At 56.8% G+C, this 17,290-nt stretch overlaps 5 protein-coding genes across 7 annotated transcripts; all 5 read right to left on the reverse strand.

The window, feature by feature from the left end:
* Window positions 1-349: 349 nt before the first annotated feature.
* Window positions 350-2,375, reverse strand: ABB37_09284 (DNAJ-domain transmembrane-like protein; the record flags this gene model as incomplete). Its single annotated transcript, XM_015808675.1, has 1 exon — window positions 350-2,375. The coding sequence occupies exon 1, from the start codon at window positions 1,784-1,786 to the stop codon at window positions 350-352; it is 1,437 nt and encodes a 478-aa protein (XP_015652726.1). The 5' UTR covers window positions 1,787-2,375.
* A 1,798-nt stretch (window positions 2,376-4,173) lies between these two features.
* ABB37_09285 (putative mitochondrial 6-phosphofructo-2-kinase-like protein) lies at window positions 4,174-8,840 on the reverse strand (the record flags this gene model as incomplete). The annotated part of the gene is made up of 1 exon (XM_015808676.1): window positions 4,174-8,840. The coding sequence occupies exon 1, from the start codon at window positions 7,888-7,890 to the stop codon at window positions 4,174-4,176; it is 3,717 nt and encodes a 1,238-aa protein (XP_015652727.1). The 5' UTR covers window positions 7,891-8,840.
* Window positions 8,841-9,483: 643 nt separating this feature from the next.
* Window positions 9,484-11,145, reverse strand: ABB37_09286 (hypothetical protein; the record flags this gene model as incomplete). Of its 2 annotated transcripts, none has more annotated exons than XM_015808678.1 (1): window positions 9,484-11,145. In XM_015808678.1, exon 1 carries the CDS (start codon window positions 10,810-10,812, stop codon window positions 9,484-9,486), a length of 1,329 nt encoding a protein of 442 aa, XP_015652729.1. In that variant the 5' UTR covers window positions 10,813-11,145. The 2 variants fall into 2 exon arrangements, with proteins under 2 accessions (XP_015652729.1, XP_015652728.1); XM_015808677.1 differs by having other exon boundaries at window positions 9,484-11,104.
* A 2,370-nt stretch (window positions 11,146-13,515) lies between these two features.
* ABB37_09287 (hypothetical protein) lies at window positions 13,516-15,160 on the reverse strand (the record flags this gene model as incomplete). The annotated part of the gene is made up of 1 exon (XM_015808679.1): window positions 13,516-15,160. The coding sequence occupies exon 1, from the start codon at window positions 14,845-14,847 to the stop codon at window positions 13,516-13,518; it is 1,332 nt and encodes a 443-aa protein (XP_015652730.1). The 5' UTR covers window positions 14,848-15,160.
* Window positions 15,161-16,506: 1,346 nt separating this feature from the next.
* On the reverse strand, window positions 16,507-17,220 carry ABB37_09288 (hypothetical protein; the record flags this gene model as incomplete). Of its 2 annotated transcripts, none has more annotated exons than XM_015808681.1 (1): window positions 16,507-17,220. In XM_015808681.1, exon 1 carries the CDS (start codon window positions 16,975-16,977, stop codon window positions 16,507-16,509), a length of 471 nt encoding a protein of 156 aa, XP_015652732.1. In that variant the 5' UTR covers window positions 16,978-17,220. The 2 variants fall into 2 exon arrangements, with proteins under 2 accessions (XP_015652732.1, XP_015652731.1); XM_015808680.1 differs by having other exon boundaries at window positions 16,507-17,032.
* Between the last annotated feature and the right edge of the window lie 70 nt (window positions 17,221-17,290).

Consider the following 17,290-nt stretch of genomic DNA (forward strand, 5'->3'; position numbering starts at 1 on the left):
CCCCCACCCTGCCCCTCCTCCAAACAAAAAAAGAGAAAAGAAGGAAGGAGAAAGCGGAGGAGCCGGTTCGGCAGTGTAACGGATGTGGGTTTCATTGACCCGCCGCCGTCAAAGTAGATTCTACAACGCCGTTCACCTTTCGCTGTTTTTCTTTTCCTTTGTTAAGTTTGGTTCCTCTGCTATCGTCACTGCCACAGCACGCCCACCGAATTCTCTCTTCTCTGCATGCAACGGTGTACACTGCGTGATATGTGTATTACCCAAATTACACGGAGAGCACGGTACCGAGAAGGCTGCTCTGTAGGCGGTGTTTGTTCTATCGTAATATCATAGTTTTTTTCATTGTTTACTACGTGGTGCCGGTGAGGAGGCGCGCCAGCACGCGCTGCAGCATCACCGTGTTCGCGCACGCCGCCACCGTCAGCGCGACGGCCAGCGCGTAACGCGACATGGCCGCTCGCACGAGCTGAACGCCTTGCCGCGACAACCCGGGAGACATGAAGAAGGAGCCGCCGCTGCTCACGACGCCGTACCACACACCAGGGGCCATGGACAAGGCAGCACCGGCGCGCGGGAGAGTGAGTTTGCCACCCACCCCACCAACACCCGCCGTCGAACCGGAGACGGTCGCCGCCGGGCCGCAGAGCATCCACCAGCTTGCGTAGGCAGCCAAGCCTGAAAACGTGGCGCACCAGCCCACCATCATGAGCTCCACGACGTCCCTCGATACCCAGCGCAGCGCCGCTGCACCTCGATCGCGCATCTCCGCCTCGCCTCCGTTGTCGAGCCACGCTCGGTAGTTGTCCGCCACCTCCGCCGTGAGCGAGGTCAGGCAGGCGTAGGCACCGTTGACGTTCTCCATGCCCGTGCCGCTGTCGCCGACCACGTCGGGGTGCATCTCCTTCGCCAGCGCGCGGTAGGCACGTTTAATATCCGCCACGGTCCACGCCCGCACTGCCCGCCCATCCGCGTCGACGAGGCGGAGTGCGCAAAAAGCGGCGTAGACCTCCGCAAAGGCGGGCGGGGCACACACGCCATCGACGCCCTCCTCGGCAGGGGGGGATCGCGGCTGCGCGCGCGCCTCTGCGCCGGCGGGGAGTTCGGGCCGCGCGCCGGCCGTGAGGGAGCCGTAGTAGCGTCTCGAGATGCGCAGGGAGCCCAAGGTGGGGGCCCCGGCTGCGGCGGCCGCCCCGAGAGGAGCGGAGAGGCCCAACGACGCCGCGGCGGGAAGGCGGGAAAGAACGCACTCCACAGCGCCATCGGTCGCGAAAAGCACGCGGCGCAGACTGCCTGCGATGAGCGCGGTGACGCACGCGGGTGGCGGGGTGGCAGCTGAAGGCGAGTACGCACCGACCTTCCCCAGCGATCTCCGTGACCGGCGGGACCGGCACTGCATCCACCGCCTGCGTTGTCGCTCTACAAAGACAGCAGGAACTGTGGCAGCAGTGCCGGTGCCTTCCACGGAGGCGCAGAGACCAGCCGCGGCGGAGGCGCAGGCAGTGCGCGCTGAACGCCAAAGAACCACCTGCGTCATCAGCGTAGAGGGCAGGGCCGCCACCAGCTGCGTCGCAGAGGGACGTGCACGCAGCGCCACCGCCCGCACCGCCTTTTGCGGGAGCGGCGACAGTGCCGACGACGCCTGCTCAGCGGCGCTGTAGGATCGACAGGAGTAGAGTGTCTTCAGCGGTGGAGGTGCGCAGGTGGTGGTGGCGGCGCTGCGATGCACCACGACATGCGGCACGCGTGGGTGGCAGAGCGCACGGAGTCCCACGGAAAGAGCAGTCATTTTCGACTTTTCTCCGGTTGAACTAAAACTTGCGTAGCAGCTGCGCTCCTTCGTTGTTGCCACGAGGTTTGCGAACGTCTGAGGTAAACTCACGTGAGGAAGAAATTCTTTTCTTTTCTTTTAGTACGGGAGAAGGCGGGCGATAATCGTGTCTGAGGTAACGGCATATATTGTGTAACGTCGCCACGACTGAACTCTCCTGCAGCTGCGCTCGCGGACGACGCAAAGCGGTACCATGAAAGAAAAGCCCTCTATTGCAAATCTGACACGAGTGGGATGCCTCGAGTCCACGCCAAGTACGAATAGAGATATTGATAAATCTATTTAAGAAGGGAATGCGCTCTCAGAGGTAATAAGTCCGTTGGCTGTTCGTGTTCTGATTTGCCGTTTAGAATCGAAGGGTCTCACCGGGCGTCCTCCGAGGGGGGGGGGGGAAGAAAACAATCGAAACAGAACAAGAGCGGAACGTCCAAAGGTGTGTGTGTGTGTGGTAAAAGAAATAAAAGAAGAGAAAAAAGCCGCAGTAGCTTTTGCCGTTTGTTTTTGCTTCGGTGTCTCACACCTGGATTCTTTCTCTGCTCTTTTCTCCTTCATATATGCGGCGCCGACAGCCATGTTGACCAGTCCGGGCGGCAGGAGAAGTGGGGAAGGGGGGAGGGAGAGAGAAAGGAACGGAGCAGAGAGTGCAGAAGGATGTTTGGGCGAGAGAGCGACACCAACAACAACAAAGAAAAAAAATGGATGCATTCGTTTGCTAGTAGCTGAAGGGATGCCAGGCGAGCCTGCGGCACATGCCGTGCGGACGCAAAAACGGAGGTGTGATGGAATTCCTTGAGCGTGTTAGGGCGATGAGCCGCAGCGGAGCGGACGGGAACACCACTGCGTCTGCCACCTCCACGTTTTTTTTTTCGCAGAAGGAAAGGAAAAAAGAGAACACGAATACTCCTGTGCGTGAACTGCCCAGAGAGAAAAAAAAAAAGACACCGCATCCGGCGAGACAACGAGAAGAGAAACTTCAGGTTTCCCATTCGCTTTTGTCGTGGAGGTTGTTGCTGGAATTTGATTTTCATTGTTTCGCCTCGAGCGGCACCGCTACGTCTCACTGGCACACACACACACACACACACACACACACACACGACTTGGAAACTAAAATATGGCCAATCACAAAACAATGGTAATAACAGAGTACTAAAAAGTGATGCGCAGGGAGAGATGCGTGGGTCGTCTCCTCTCTTCTTCCCTTTCTTTCTTTCTTTCTTCATTTTCATTTCCGACATATATATATTTTTTGCTTGCGTTAGAATGAACGGCGGTGGTTGGACCAATTTGGTGGCATGTGAAGAAAACGGAGAAGGCGTTTTTTCTTCTTCTTTGATATTGAGAAAAGAGAGATCTCACATAGTGAGAAGCGTAAAAAATCGGAATGCAGAGTCCACAGCTGGAATCGTACGAGTAATGGTAACAGAGACACACAACACATAAGCCACAACAACAACAACAGCCACAACAACAACAAGGAGAAAAAAAACGTTTTGAATTGCAGCGTAGACGGCGTCCCCTTTTTTTTTTAAAGATCCCTCCGTAAGGACGCGTGTACGTGACTGCGAGAAACACTGAAAATTTCACCGCCACAACAGCCGGCGTTGTGGTGATACGTAAAGGAGCAAAACGAGGAGGAGCTAAAAACCAATTAAAGAGAGAGAAAGGAAGATGCATCATTTTTGTTGGGTTTTTTTTCATAATGCTTTCGAGTCACAGAAAGAACAGAAGAAGACGTTTACAGTGAAATAAGAATGAAGAAGTGGCACGTGCAGCGTTGATCGTCGTCAGGGAAGGAGAAGAGATAACACAAAGAGCCGACGTGTCAAGTTGAGACGGCTCGCTACCTCAACCACCGCTGTGTATAAGGAAGAGCAAAGAAAGAAATAGGAAGAACGTGCAGCGAGGAAAGAACAAAAATTGCCCTTTCGCCGCTCGTCCTCGTTTCGGCAGGATAACAAGAAGAAACCGGGAGAAAGCGATGAAGGCGAAGAAGGAAAAAGAGAAAAGGAAACGAAGCTCTTTGGTCGCGTAGAGCACTCCAAAAACCCGCGTTGTGGACAAGACGGAATGCAAGGAAACATACATACATATATATATATATATATATATGTATATATCTGTGTACATCGTGTACATCGTGTACGGGTATGCGTGTGGGTGTGGGTGCTTTCCAACGCAAGGCGGTGTACATGCGCACCTGCCGGAGCACCGATCGAAAAAAACTGCTGCAAACCAAGGATTTCGTGCCATGAACTTCGGGCTTCCGTACACCCACGCAGACACACACACATACATATAGAGAGAGAGAGAGTCAAGGCGTTGCGTGAGAGCTTGACTGCCCTTCAACGCTTTTCGCCCGCGTCGGGTGGCGGAGACACGGCAGAGGCCTCGCTGGCGGTTTCGATGGAGGCCGCCGCAGCCCCTGGGGTTGGTGCCCGCCCCGGCTTCCGCAGCTGAAAGCCCGCCTCGTAGTTGTCCAACTTCAGCTCATCCAAGCTGGCGATGCCCTTCGAGTCGTACGTGCACCGCCACACCGTGCGATGCGGGACCTCGACGCTGATGCTACTCTCTGCCGAGGTGCTGCCAAAGTAGGCGAGCAGGCACCGCAGCACCGCTTGATGCGCCACGACGACCACCACCTTGTCGGCGTTCTCCAGCTCCATAATCACCGGCTCCAGTCGCACCACCAAATCCTGATAACTCTCCCCCTCCGGGTAGCGGAAGGTGTACTTGTTGCGCTTGCGGAAGTAGTCAATGAGGGGGTAGCGCTGGATGACCTCGTCGTAGGTCATGTCCTCGCACACGCCGGCGTGGATCTCGTTCAGGCTACTCCAGCGCAGCGTGCGTATGTTCAACAAGCGCTCGCTCAGCTCGGCCGTTTGAATGGCACGCCGCAGTTGGCTCGTCCACATCTCCAGCGTGTTGGCGGTGTTGGTCCCACCGCCAGCTGCCGCGGACCGGCGCACCGTCGGCGCGTCGGTGTCGTCGTCGTCGTTGCTCTTGCCGTGCGCATGCGAGTTCTCATCGCGCGGCGTGGCCTGCGCCCTCTGCGTTTGATCGATGTGCTGCAGTTGGTGCTTTAACGACGCCAGGAACTCTAGCAGGGCCCCGGCGTCGCGCATGCCCTGCTCCGTCAGCAGCGGGTTGCCGCCGATGCGGTTTTCTAGGTTGTAGCAGCTCTCCCCGTGGCGCACAAAGAAGATGGGGTGCTGGATCTTCACCTGCGAGAGGTTCATCACGTAGGAGATGATGCGGCTGGGTAGGTAGCCGGAGATGCCGTGGGTTTCGATGGTGTTCGCGTTGCGAATCTTCACGTAGCTGCGCGGAGTTTTGGGAGGCGGGGAGTGGGCGGGACGGCAGCACTGCGCCTCCGCCGCCGTCTTGGGCGCCTCCTCCAGTGTCTCGTACACCTGCTCGAGAAAGTGCAGGCGTGCGGTGAAGTCGCTCGTCGCGGTGTGCAGGTCGATCTCGCTGCGCGGGTACTCCATGGGGTCTCGTATCTTGCACTGCACAAAGTCAAGCGGGTCCTCGGCGACGTCGCGGATGACCTCCATGTAAAAGAACTGAGCCGCGAGGGGGCGGAAGAGCCGCTCCGCCTCCTGCCGCAGCTCCTCCGTCACGAAGTCGTCGTTGATCACCACCACCTCCCCACCGTGCTGGAAGAAGAGACGGCAGTCGTCGGCGAAGCTTTGAAGCACGTACCGGTACATGCGGCGCGCCACACTGGTGGGGTTCTGGATGAGCTCCTTGAAGTGGCGCGTGCGCAGCACCTCCGCCGGCATCGTGGGTCTGTCAGCAGCCGCGTCCGCGTCGGCTTCCGCCGCAGCGGCAGCAACAGCAGCGGCCGCGACAGCAATGGGGTTCTCTTCGGCCAGGACAGCCGCGTCGGGGACGGCCACCCCAGTCGACATCGGGCTCACAGGGTGCGAGTGCAGGGTGGCCTCCCGCGGCGACCCGGCCACCGCCACGTTGCTCGCGCAGTCTGACAGCGCGGCCGTCGGCGACGCGACCACCGAGGAGGTCGGCGACTGCGACGAGCTGCGGTCCTGGCGGGAGACCACCGTGTACGGCTCCATGGAAGGACACACCGGCGAAGTCCCACTCGACGTTCGCAGGGGCTTGGTCGTCGGCGGCGCTGGGGAACTCCTCCCCGCGGGAGACGGGGAGGGAAGGGCACTCGCCGGTGCTGCCCGGCCGCCGCCCTCGGCAGGGCGACGCAGCGGTGCACTCGACAGCCGGCCAGTTGCGACGTCACGCACCACCCGCGATACCTCGTCCTGGGTGGTGGAGTGGGACGGACGCTGGCCCGACAGCGCGTGTGCACGGCAGTAATCCTGGCGCGTCCCTCGCGCGTCTGCCGTGGCGTCCGTCGCAGGCGCGGAGTTCGCGGCGGCGGCGTGCGCGCTGACGGCGGCGGTGACGTCCGGGGCCGCTGCATCATGGCCGCAGCACTCGCAGCTCGTCTCGCCCTCGGTGGCCTTGTCCCGCTGCTCCGTCGCGAGCCGGTCTGCGTGGGTCGCCTCCCAGTCCAGCAGCACACGGCGCCATGCGACCTGGATGTTCTGCACCTTCGCCCGACTCCCGTGCCAGCCCAGCAGCCGGCAAATCTTCTGCGCCAGAAAGGTCTTGCCGCGTGCTGGCAAGCCCATCATGAAAATGATAAGCGTCTTCGTCCCGTCCTCGGCCGTTTTCTTGAAGTACTCCGGCCCCTGTTGCGAGGTGGGGATGGTGTACATGGAGAGCTGGCTCATCAGCTCAAAAGGCATCTCATTCAGCAGGAAGGAGGACACCTTCGGCATCGCCGCCGCCGCAGGGGCACCGCCGTCCGCGCTGCTGCTGTCGCTGCGGAGCGGGTAGACGCCACCAGACTCCTCCGGCTCCACCTCTTTCTCCTCCTCCGTGCCGGGGGCGGCGGCAGCAGCAGCAGCGGCGTTGAGGGAAGGGGCAGTGGTCGCACGCAACGAGTTCGCCGGCGTCGGCGTGACGCTGCGCACAGGCGACGCCGCGTTGGCCTCGGCAGTCGTGCCGGTGCCGTTCAGGTCCCCCACCCGGGCCGTCGGGCCCATCATGGGAGACGATGGTGAGGTGGACAGCGGCGTCTCCAGCGTGGCCTTCGCGCTCGCGACGGAGGCCACAGGGCTTGCGACGCCCACCTTACCTCCGACGCCGGCAATGGTGACGGTGGTGGTGTGAGAGGGGTACTCGTGGTACGCGTTGTTGTGGTGCACGTTCTGAGCGTGCAGGGTGTGGTAGTCCTCGGCCTTGCGCCATTGCCAGGCAAGGTACGGCCGCGGCCGGTGTCCCACAATGCGCTCCACGATGGCCTCCCGCTTCACCTGAGAGAGCAAGGGTGGGAAGAAGGTGTGGTAGGTCGTGTCCACCACGTTCACGGGCGTCTGCACGTTCAGCAGACTCGCCTCGTTGCTGTTCACGCTGGAGGTGCGGCTGAAGCGCATGTTTGCCTCCCTGCTGTGGTGGCGCCCCGCACCGGCGGTGCTGCGATGCGGCGACGGCGGCGAGTCTTCTGGCAGCACAACACAGCGCAGCTTCGTCTTCTCCGTTGCTGTCGGAGCGGGGGCGTGGTCCTCGCCAGCCTGCTCGAGGCCGCGTTGGCGCGTGGGCGAGTGAGAAGAGTGGACAGCGGCGGCGGCGGCAGCGGTGATGGTGGTGGTGGGAAAGCCGCAGTGTGGTTGATGCGTGGCCGCACGGCCGTCTCGTGCAGCCCCACCGCCGCCACCAGCAGACGCAGACGCCTCCTCGCTTGCCTGGAAAAATAGGTTGTAGTACAGCTGCGCGGCTTCCACGGCCTCCTTCGCAATGGCGGCTGCCTTCGCGGAAGGGTAGGTGACACCGTTCAGCACGGCAGCATTCATGTGGCGCATGGCGGCCGGTGAGGGTGGTGCGCCATCGCTACTCGTCGGCGACTGCGCCTTTGACGGAGCGAGGGGCCCCACCGAGGAGGATGCCTTGTCCTTGTGTCCGCTGGCCAGCGGCACCGGGGCGACACCGCCGCTGCGAGTGTCGCTGTGCGACGACGTGGTGGCCGCTGGAGTCTGCATGGCGCTGGGTCGTGTCGTCGTCTCTGTGGCGGTGTTTCTTTTTATTACCTAGCGTTGTTCTTTTTCCGATCAAAATAACGTTTTTCTTTCCAACCTGTGTGTTCGTGTGCACGTGTGTTTTTGAATGTGCTGTCTACAAATGGAGAAAGAACAAGTATATAGTTTGGGGGGGGGGCGGGGAAGCGGCTGATAGGCGGCCGCAGCAAACCGAAGAGCTGTTCGCTTTTCCAGCGACTCCGCTTTCGTTTCGATTCCTTCCTTCCCGTTTCCTCGAGAGGGTATTTCTCGTTTTCTCGTTCGCGGTCGTGTACGGATATGAGGTCTTTCCGTGAGTTTTTATGGTGAGGGGGAGGGAGGGAGAGCGCGAGAGGTGGGTCGCTGTGATATCCCTTCTTGAAAAGTCAGGCGCTCTGCTGTGTGATGGCGAGGCGTGAGAAACGAATTTGGAGAACCGGAGCAGAAGCAAACACACGCAGCGGCGGCGAATTCGTGGCGCGGACGATAGCCGCAGCGAGAGACGTCTCGATCAAATCACCACCAGAGAAAACCTATATATATATATATAACTCAAATTGAAGATCGTCACCGACAATATCAGCCTTTATAGTAAAAACTAGTAAAAACAAAGGACGGTGACAAACGACGTGGCGGTGTTGTCACGGGCGCACAAAAGAGGGGGGAGAGAAGAAGGCGCTGTGCGAGGTCGCGGCGCCGTCACGTCAACGTGAGAACCCCAAAAGACGAAGGATAAAGAGAAAAGGTGCTAACCGAGAGCTCAGACGTCGTGACAAGGAACTAGAGAAAAGAATCGGTGCAACGTACGGCAGGTGTGAGAGGGTACAAGGCGGCCCGGCGAGAAGCATGTATGTGTATCGCAGACAGCAAATAAACTGGTAAAAGAATTCGCTTGCCTAAAGCAGACGGGAACAACGAGACGGCGCTATCGCTTCTGATGGAGTGCGAGTGATAACAGCGGCAACAACGATCGCACAACACAAAACAGCAGCGAGGATTCCCACGCACCCAGAAGAAGAAAAAAATTATTGTATTTGAGAAAAGTAATGAGAGAACGCAAGAGTGAACGTGAAGGAAAGTTATTGGGTTTTGCATACGTGCTAGGATTGGAGACGCGGACGCGAATTCCTCCGCAGGGCCGGCTACACTTTCCTCTGAACACATTTTCTGAGCGCCGTCAAGGAAAAAACAGAGCCTTTCTTTTTCCACCGCGTTGCACTTGTGTCTCGGTAGAATACACATATCCCTACTTCATTTATCTCTCCGGCGTAAGAAGAAGAAGAGCGACACACACACACACACACACACACACACGAGGGGAGCGTACATCGCATCACATATTGAAACAGAGAAGTGTATGTATGTACCGTATTTCTTACAATCAGCTGTAACTGCTGTGAACTGCGCTAACGAGACAGTAATCCATCGAGGCCGAAAGGGGAAAACAATAGACCAAACAAAAGAAACACTTCAGAGATGTGAAGGAGACGAGGCGCCAACGCCGCAGTCGGTGCGACGTACCGACGCCCCACATAGCTGCGTGAGAAGTACGTTCGGAGTTCAGTAGGGGAGCACGTGTTACGCGCCACCGCGTTCTTCGTCGCGCTCACGAATCGCCTCGTCTTGCCGGGCCCGCGCACTGCTCGATCTCGCAACCTTCACACCCGTCAGCACCAGCACGATACCACACACCAGAATCAAAAACAGCAGCAGCGGCTGCCGGACGGCGCGGTCGACAATCGCCTTTTCCTGGGCCCGGTGCTTCATTAGAATGTACTGGCGCAGGTGTGGATTTGCCGCCAACTCGGCCGCCACACGCGACGCACTGTTTGGGTTGTCGTAGGAGCTTCCATCCATCCCGGCAAATCCCGGACGACTGCGGTAGAGGTCGCGGACGTTGTTGAGGTTCGACACGGCGGAGTTAAAAAAATGCAGGCCTAGACGGTTTGGGTTGCGCGGACCGGTGCCGGGTGAGTGCGACTGCCGCGGCCGTGACCCGCCTTCGCCCTCCTTGCCATTCCCACCCCGCCGCTGGCGCGCACGACCTTGTTTTTGGCCGGCGGAAGCGCCGGAGGCGGTCGAAGACGACGACGATGATGACGATGCGGCGTTAAACGCAGCCGCCGTGGAGTCGGCGCCGTCGCGCACCCGCCAAGGCGGCAGGTCGTCTCGCCTACCCCGCCGTCGCATCTCAGCGATGTGGGACGTCACCTCCTGAAAGCGCGCTGCACGACGGCGACCTTCCTCGGTGCGCAGATCAAAAAAATCGTCGGTGTCATCGCCGTCCTCGCCGCTGCTGCCGTTTCTGCGACGCTGCCGCCGTCGGTTGCGGTCACCCTGATAAACGCGCTGCGCCTTCGCGTACTCTTCCTCCGTAAACTGAAAGTCACGGAAGGGTCCGCGGAAGCGCCCGTCGCCGCCGCTGCTGCCTCCGTGACGTCCCTCCCTCAAGATGCGCTGCCGCACCTCGAAAGGCACTTGCCGAAGGAGGTGATAGGCCTCCGTGCCGCGGTGCATCATCTCCGCGCTCTCCGCCGCCGTGCGCCTCGACGCGTCCGCTGCTGTTGCGGCGGCGGCTGCTGACGGCGGTGTTGAAGATGTTTTGGTGGTAGACGATGCAGCACCGCTGCCTTCGTCTGTGTCAGCGACGGCGGCTGCGCTGCCATCAGACAACGATGACGAAGACGCTGCCGCGACGTTCATGTCGGGGTGGTGCAGGATGGCAAAGGCCTGAAATGCGCGCTTCACCTCTGCCTCAGTGCAGTCATCGCGTAGGTTCAGCGTGCGCAGCGCGGCGCGCAGCTCGGCGGCGGTGACTGCGGCGTCACCGAACGTGCGGTAGGCACACCGCAGGGTGGCCGCGGGTCGTGTTAGCTGCGTGTGGAAGAAGGCGCGCTGCCGCCTCATCGTGGTGCCCGCTGCGGCCGTGGTGAGCGCTGCAGCAACCGCCCATCTCACAGAAAATGGTCGGAGAGGTGCTCGGTGCAGCAGCGACGCGGACCGGCAGAAGCGGAGGGGCGGCTGCGCCGTACCGCACACGAGAATCCTCATCTACAGAATACTTATTTTGTTGTTGTTCTTTCTATTATTCGATCGATTTCTTTCATTGAATTTTCATTCCCCGTTTTCTTTTGGGGTTTCTACTGCCCTCCAACCCGTGTACACGCGACGAAGACGCGGATCTCCACCGGTGCGCGTCTACGCGGGTATACGCGCAACAACACCGGCAAGAAAGAGACCCGTGCAGGAGGATGTATTTGTTTGATGCAACGCGCCACACAGCAAATCCATGCGCGCAACGTCGCAGTTCGAATGCGGAAGATGAGCCAAGAAGGAACGCGTTTGTTTTCAAGGTCCCGCGACAACGAGAAACCAACAATAGAAACGCAGAAGAAGGTCAGATGAAGGGAGGAGGGGAAAAGCGTATATTCCGCTGCTTCTCAAGCTCTAGCGGAAAAGAATGGGGCTGAGGACATGCGTCGTCTGTGCGATTGCGTATACCTGTATCGACCTTGCGATCTGCACTGTGTTGCACTCCGCTGCAAAGCGTCATTCACCGAATATTTCTTTTTGTTTGAACAAAAAATTTTTTCTGTCACGTGAAACAGCTGAGTTCGCTTGCTCTGTCGTAGAGCGCAGCGCAGCAGAGCCTCGCGAACTGTGTTGACCGCGATCGTGAAGTCGCCGCCCGCAGCGGCAGAAAACACGCACTTGGACTCATGTGTACTCCCTTTTCTTCCTTTCCTTTCTTTTCTTTGGAATTGTCGCTCGGGACATGAGAGAAAGCTTCAAGACTGAAACTGTACTGCATTCTATTTTGTGAAAACACACACACACACGCAAACACACACACACACACGCAAACATCCACGCACATCCAAACACACTCACACACACACACGCGCGGGACATGAGACATGAGAAAGCAAACGAAAAAAAAAAGAGAGAAAGAGAGAAAGAGTTGCCAAAGGAGGAGGAGCAAGAAGGCACCGAAGAAAGAACAGAAAAAAAATCCGACAAGAGGAGAGATCGTAACCTTCTGAAAATCAAGAAAAAGATTCCTACACACATAGCACAGTTGTTGTTGTTGTTTTAACGGAAAAAGAGAGAACGGGGAAATCTTTTTCTTATATATATATATATATTCCTTTACAAGAGGAGAAAACCGATAGCAGCAACAGCCATAGAAGTAGCAAGACAAGGAGGAGCTTTGCTTTGATATGCACAGGCAGGGCCGAGGAAGAGAAGAAGAAAGAATTCTCCATGGCAGTTCGATCCAGATTGGGGGTGTAAGAAGAGAAAGAAGATGATGAGGAAGTCCAAAAAGAAAAAGAAAAGGAACGGTTACGGAGTAGCGAAACAGAGGGGGGAGAAGTAATCACACGGAGAACGACACCAGCAAAGATGTTCTTTTTCCTTTCTTCCTCTTCTTTCTTTCTTGGAAAAAAAAAGACGCGGTTGCTCCTCCCTGCCTCACCGCGCGTCTACGCTGCCTGCGGAGCGACAAAGGCAAACAAAAAAGAAAAATACGTAGAAGCTAAAATACGACACCAGAACATGAAGTAGTAATAAATAATAATAATAATGAACTAGACCAAAGAGAGAGAAGAGAGAAACGAAAGAGAAACGAGAGAGAAGAGAAGAAACCGTCGCAAAGAGGGAGAAAAAAAAATTATTAAGTGAAAAAAAAAGCGCAGGAGGGAAGGCATCGCCGCACAGACGAACAGCGGAGAATTGTGAGGTTTCCTCCGTTGTCGCTGTTGATGTCTTCCTTCTAAATACTCAGGCAACATTGAAGTACATGACGTCTTCAGTGTAAAACGAAAAAGACTCCTTCGTGTCACAACTAATATCTTTTCCTTTTTCCTCTTTTAGGCGGACATATCGGATCGCGAAGGAGTCTCACAGTGGGGAAACGGAAAAGGCCGCAAGATGCGTGTGTGTCTGCGGAGGCCGGGCAAGCACCCGCACATGGAGAACAGAGAGGATGCGGGAAAAGGAGAGGGAGAAGAGAAGAAGAAAACAGAGAAAGAAGAAATCCTTCGGTGCTTAAAACCACTGAATACAACACTATATAAACATATATATATATATATATATGTATGTAAATGGTGTGATAGGGTAAGTAACGTGCGGCGTCGTTCTCTGTGTGAGTGTGTGTGCGTGTGAACGTGAGTTCCTCTGTGTGCGGCGACAGCCCTAATAAAGTGAGAAGTAAAACAAACAACACACACACACACACACACTGGAAGCGAACAGGGGAAAAAGCCAACGTGTAGGTACAACAACTAAATAATACAATGGAAACGATGAAAACAATAATCGTCGTAGTCATCGCCGTCAACACAAACACAGATATGGCCACAACTCATTATATATACCCCGCACCGCCTCTCTCTCTCCCTCTTCAATCGACTCGGCCAAAGCGCCTTCTTGCGGGTCTGGTCACCACGTGGGGTTCTTGGTCGGCGCACAACATCTTCGTCTCTTCGCTCGATGTGTAGCTTCCTATTGGAAGGGGGGGGGGGAGGATTTGCACACGCCGAAGAACTCGACGAACTACGTGAGGTGGGGAGAGGGAGGGGGAGGGAGGGAGAGGGGGGACGCGTTTTAGAAAGAGCGAAGCACAGAGTCGCGCACAATCGCGAACGCCGGGTGGCGCAGCACCTCCAGCGCCGTTGGCCGCTTCTTTGGGTCGCGCTGGAGGAGCCACTGCAGCAGCCCCCGCGACGTATCCGAGACGTAGGCGGGGATTTGGTAGTCCATCGCCACAATACGGCAGACCATCTCATACACCTGCTCGGGGCTGCGCGTCGAGCTCGGCGGCTGCACCGTGCCGCCCTGCGCGAGGGGGTCAAAGGGCAGGGAGGCGGTCAGCATGTGATACAGCACGACGCCGCAAGCCCATATGTCACGCGCCTGGCCGTCGGTAATGCGCTCCCCTGCTCTTGCCTGCGCCGCGGAGGACTGCATGGTGGTGTTCATGAGGGAGCTAGGGGGCTGGTATGCGAGCGTCTCCGGTGCGAGGTAGCCCGGCGTGCCGACGGCCGTCTGTAGCACCTGGAGACGGCTCTGATAGACACCGCAGTGGCGGCACACGGTGAAGAGCATGTTGACGGGTGGTGCGTTGGCGCCCTCGCCGTTGCCGTTGCGCTCTGGCCCCGTAGCGGCCAGTGCCCCGCCCTCCGGCGGCGACGCGACGATGGGGACGTCTTTATGGCAGTTACTACAAATGCCGTACGACCCGGGCTGCGGCGTGCTGCTGCGGGGCTGCTGCGTCGGGTCGAGATCGTTCGGCTGACTTTCGAGCATGCAGCTGCTCATACCGCCGAGTCGGACTTGGGTGCTGGCTCGCGCCAGATACATGTGGTCCGTGCTGATGTTGCGGTGCACGACGTTGTGCAGGTGGAGGAAGTGGACGGCCATGAGGAGCTGATAAAAGTAGAAGAACGCGCCTTCCTCGAGCAGTCGACCGTGCGCGACGACGCTGTGCACGCTGCCCGCCATCAAATCCCGCACGAGGAACACCTTCGAGGAGCTCTGCATCTTGTCGTGAATGAGCAGCACGTGGCGCGAACAGTGGTACTCAAACGGGACGTCGGCATCGCTGATGGCCACGGCAGCGGAGGTCGAGGTCTGCGATATGGCGCTGCCACCCTCCATGGAGCTCTCCAGCTCCGGGTCGGCGCTACCGGTCGCGGCCTTGCGAAGCTCGCCGTATCGCGCACGCAGGTATGCTACGGTGCGGCCTAGAACATTTTCCTCGATGCCAATCCGAACACTAATGTTTTCGAGCAGCACGCGATCGCGCAGGTAGCCCTTGACGCGCACGGGTCGCTCTGGGCGTGTCTCCTCATAGCCTTCGTAGACGGCGTAGTCCTCCTCCTTCTTCACCTCTGTCAGCATGAAGCGCCCAATTTTCCGCGCGTTGTGCCGCGGCATTACGGTGGGAGATTTTCTCTTCCTCCCTCGCTCGGGAGGCGACGAAATAAAAACAAGCAAAAGGAAAACACAAGTCAAGGAAAGGAAAGATACGAAGACGCCTTCTTTTCGGAAAGAAAAAACATATATATTAAAAAAAAATTAAGCGCGAGGGGGATCGGTTGCCCCGGAGGCAACCCTCACGCTCTACGGGAGAAGAAGAGGAACAACGAGAAACGAGAAGCGGCTGCCGACGACGGCAATCCCATACACGCCTACAGCCCACAAACACCAGCGACAACGACGACGAAGATAGTGGCACACAAAGAAAAGCTTTAACGGTAGAAAGAATGCGAAGCAACGCGGAAAAGAAGAAGAAACAAGAGAGGAGATGAACAAGCGAAGTGGAGTGGAGAGCATCTCGGGATCTACTGTTGACGACGGCTTCGCTTTTGTCCTTCCATCATTACTATTATAACTACTTTATCTCCTCCCTCTGCCAGCCTGCGTGGCAGCTGCAGAGCAACTTTCCTTCTTCGAAAGACGGCAGAGGCCTTACAGGTGAAACAGAGAATTCGCCGCCGTAAACACTCACATCACTAACTCTTATATACTTCCTTTCTTTAAAAAGTAAGGCTGCTTAGATCAACATGCACACGCACACACACGCATGCGCGTTCTCCCGCTCGTCACCCTTGCCGAATAGCATCAACCGAATACCAAAAGAGAGGCAGCAACAGGAAGCAAACCAAAAAAAAGGGTCTACGCGCATAGCAGTTAAGTGAGAGACAAGCAAACACAAATACACGCACAGGCTATAGTTTACTGACATCCCTTCGTTGTTGGGCACGGACGTCCACACACGCACACACATGCAAAAGAAAAAAAGCTGCGGAAAGCACACTCTCGTTTTCCCGTTCATTCTAATCACACTATTTGGTTTTAATATATATCTTTATATCCATATATATATATATATGACAAGCACAGACATCACAGCAGCCTCATCAGAAAATTTCGCACCCCTGCAAAAGACAAACAAAAGCCAGAAAGATAAAGAAAAGAAAGAGAGCAAAAGAGGTGTATGGAGGAGCGCGTGTGCGTGCGTGTGTGGACGACGAAAGCAACAGACAAGCGAAACGAAGCGCCACCTCAGCGCGCCGCCCCGCACGTACAAAGAGAGAAAGAGAAAGAGAGAAGTGGGCGGTAATAAATATATATACATATACATATACAGAAGAGTGATGGAGGGAAAACTTCAAAACGAGCAAGAGAGACACACCACTTCACTTCGATGCAGCATCGCCATTGCGCACCGTCCATCCAACAAAGAAACAACAGAAGAAGAGGAAGAGAAAAAAAAAAGGCACATGATGGCAACGCAAGAAGGAGGGGCAGGCGGTAAAACCCTCAGCTAACAACAATAACAACACTAATAATAATAAGAGCACTAGAACGCAGGCGCGGCCACCGCATTGGAAAAGCAAAGAGAAAGAGAAAGAGAGGGAGGGGAAACAGAAAAAAGAACATTTCATCGGCTTGCCCGCGCAGCACCATCCGACGGAAGGCTCCATTTCTACTTCTCTTCGCGCTCCGTGCCGGCCACGTACCGCTGTGTCCTTTGCGGTTATCCCACTCCTTTAATATATATATATATCATTATCATTTCATCCCCCTTGTTTAATGAAACGTGGTTCCACAGTAACAGTGCTCTTTGGTGCACTTCGGGCGGCGCCGCCGCGGTTTGTGATCGTGTCCGCAGCCGTGCTCGCACCCATCGTGTGAATGCGCACCAGCGGCCTCGTCGTGACTGCCCACACCGCCCGCACCGCCAGACACAGGGCCACGGTGACCGTCCTCCCCGTTGTTGCCGCTGTCGTCGTCGTCGCTGCTGCTGCTACTCGAGCTATCGCTGCTGCTCTCTCCAAAGAGCTTCTTCTTGTGAAACACGCAGCAGCACTTGCTGACTTGCTGGTTCTCGGGCTCTCGCACCCGCGGGTCCCACGACACGCGCATCGTCCGCTGTCGCTCCGCCTGCTCCGTCTCCGCCGCGGTGGGGGCGGGGCGCAGGTGTAGGACAGCCGTACGTATGGGCACCACCTCATCGTTGGGGCGCGTCGCGTCCTGCCGGCGAACTGCGAGCCCGTCCATGCTAAACGCAAAACGAAGTAACAGTAGTTGTAATAGTAGTAGTAATAGCAGATCCTTGAAGGAGAGGATGGAGGAGGTGGGGAAAAAAATGAGAGGATAAAAAAACCAGGCAAACCCGACCGCCTTCAAGCCTGTGATATTTCGGGTAGCTTTTATTGGTATTACTATAATTCTTTTTCCCTCTGAAAGTAAGACACGTGTGATCCTTCTACGATGCAACCGCAGGCTTTTTATTTCCTTTCCTGTCGCGGAGTCACGAGGAGAAGCCACGAAGGTGGCAGGAGGCGTAGGAGGAAACAGAGAAAGTAATTAT

Source organism: Leptomonas pyrrhocoris (genome assembly GCF_001293395.1).
Source record: "Leptomonas pyrrhocoris isolate H10 chromosome Unknown, whole genome shotgun sequence".
Lineage (NCBI taxonomy): Eukaryota > Euglenozoa > Kinetoplastea > Trypanosomatida > Trypanosomatidae > Leptomonas > Leptomonas pyrrhocoris.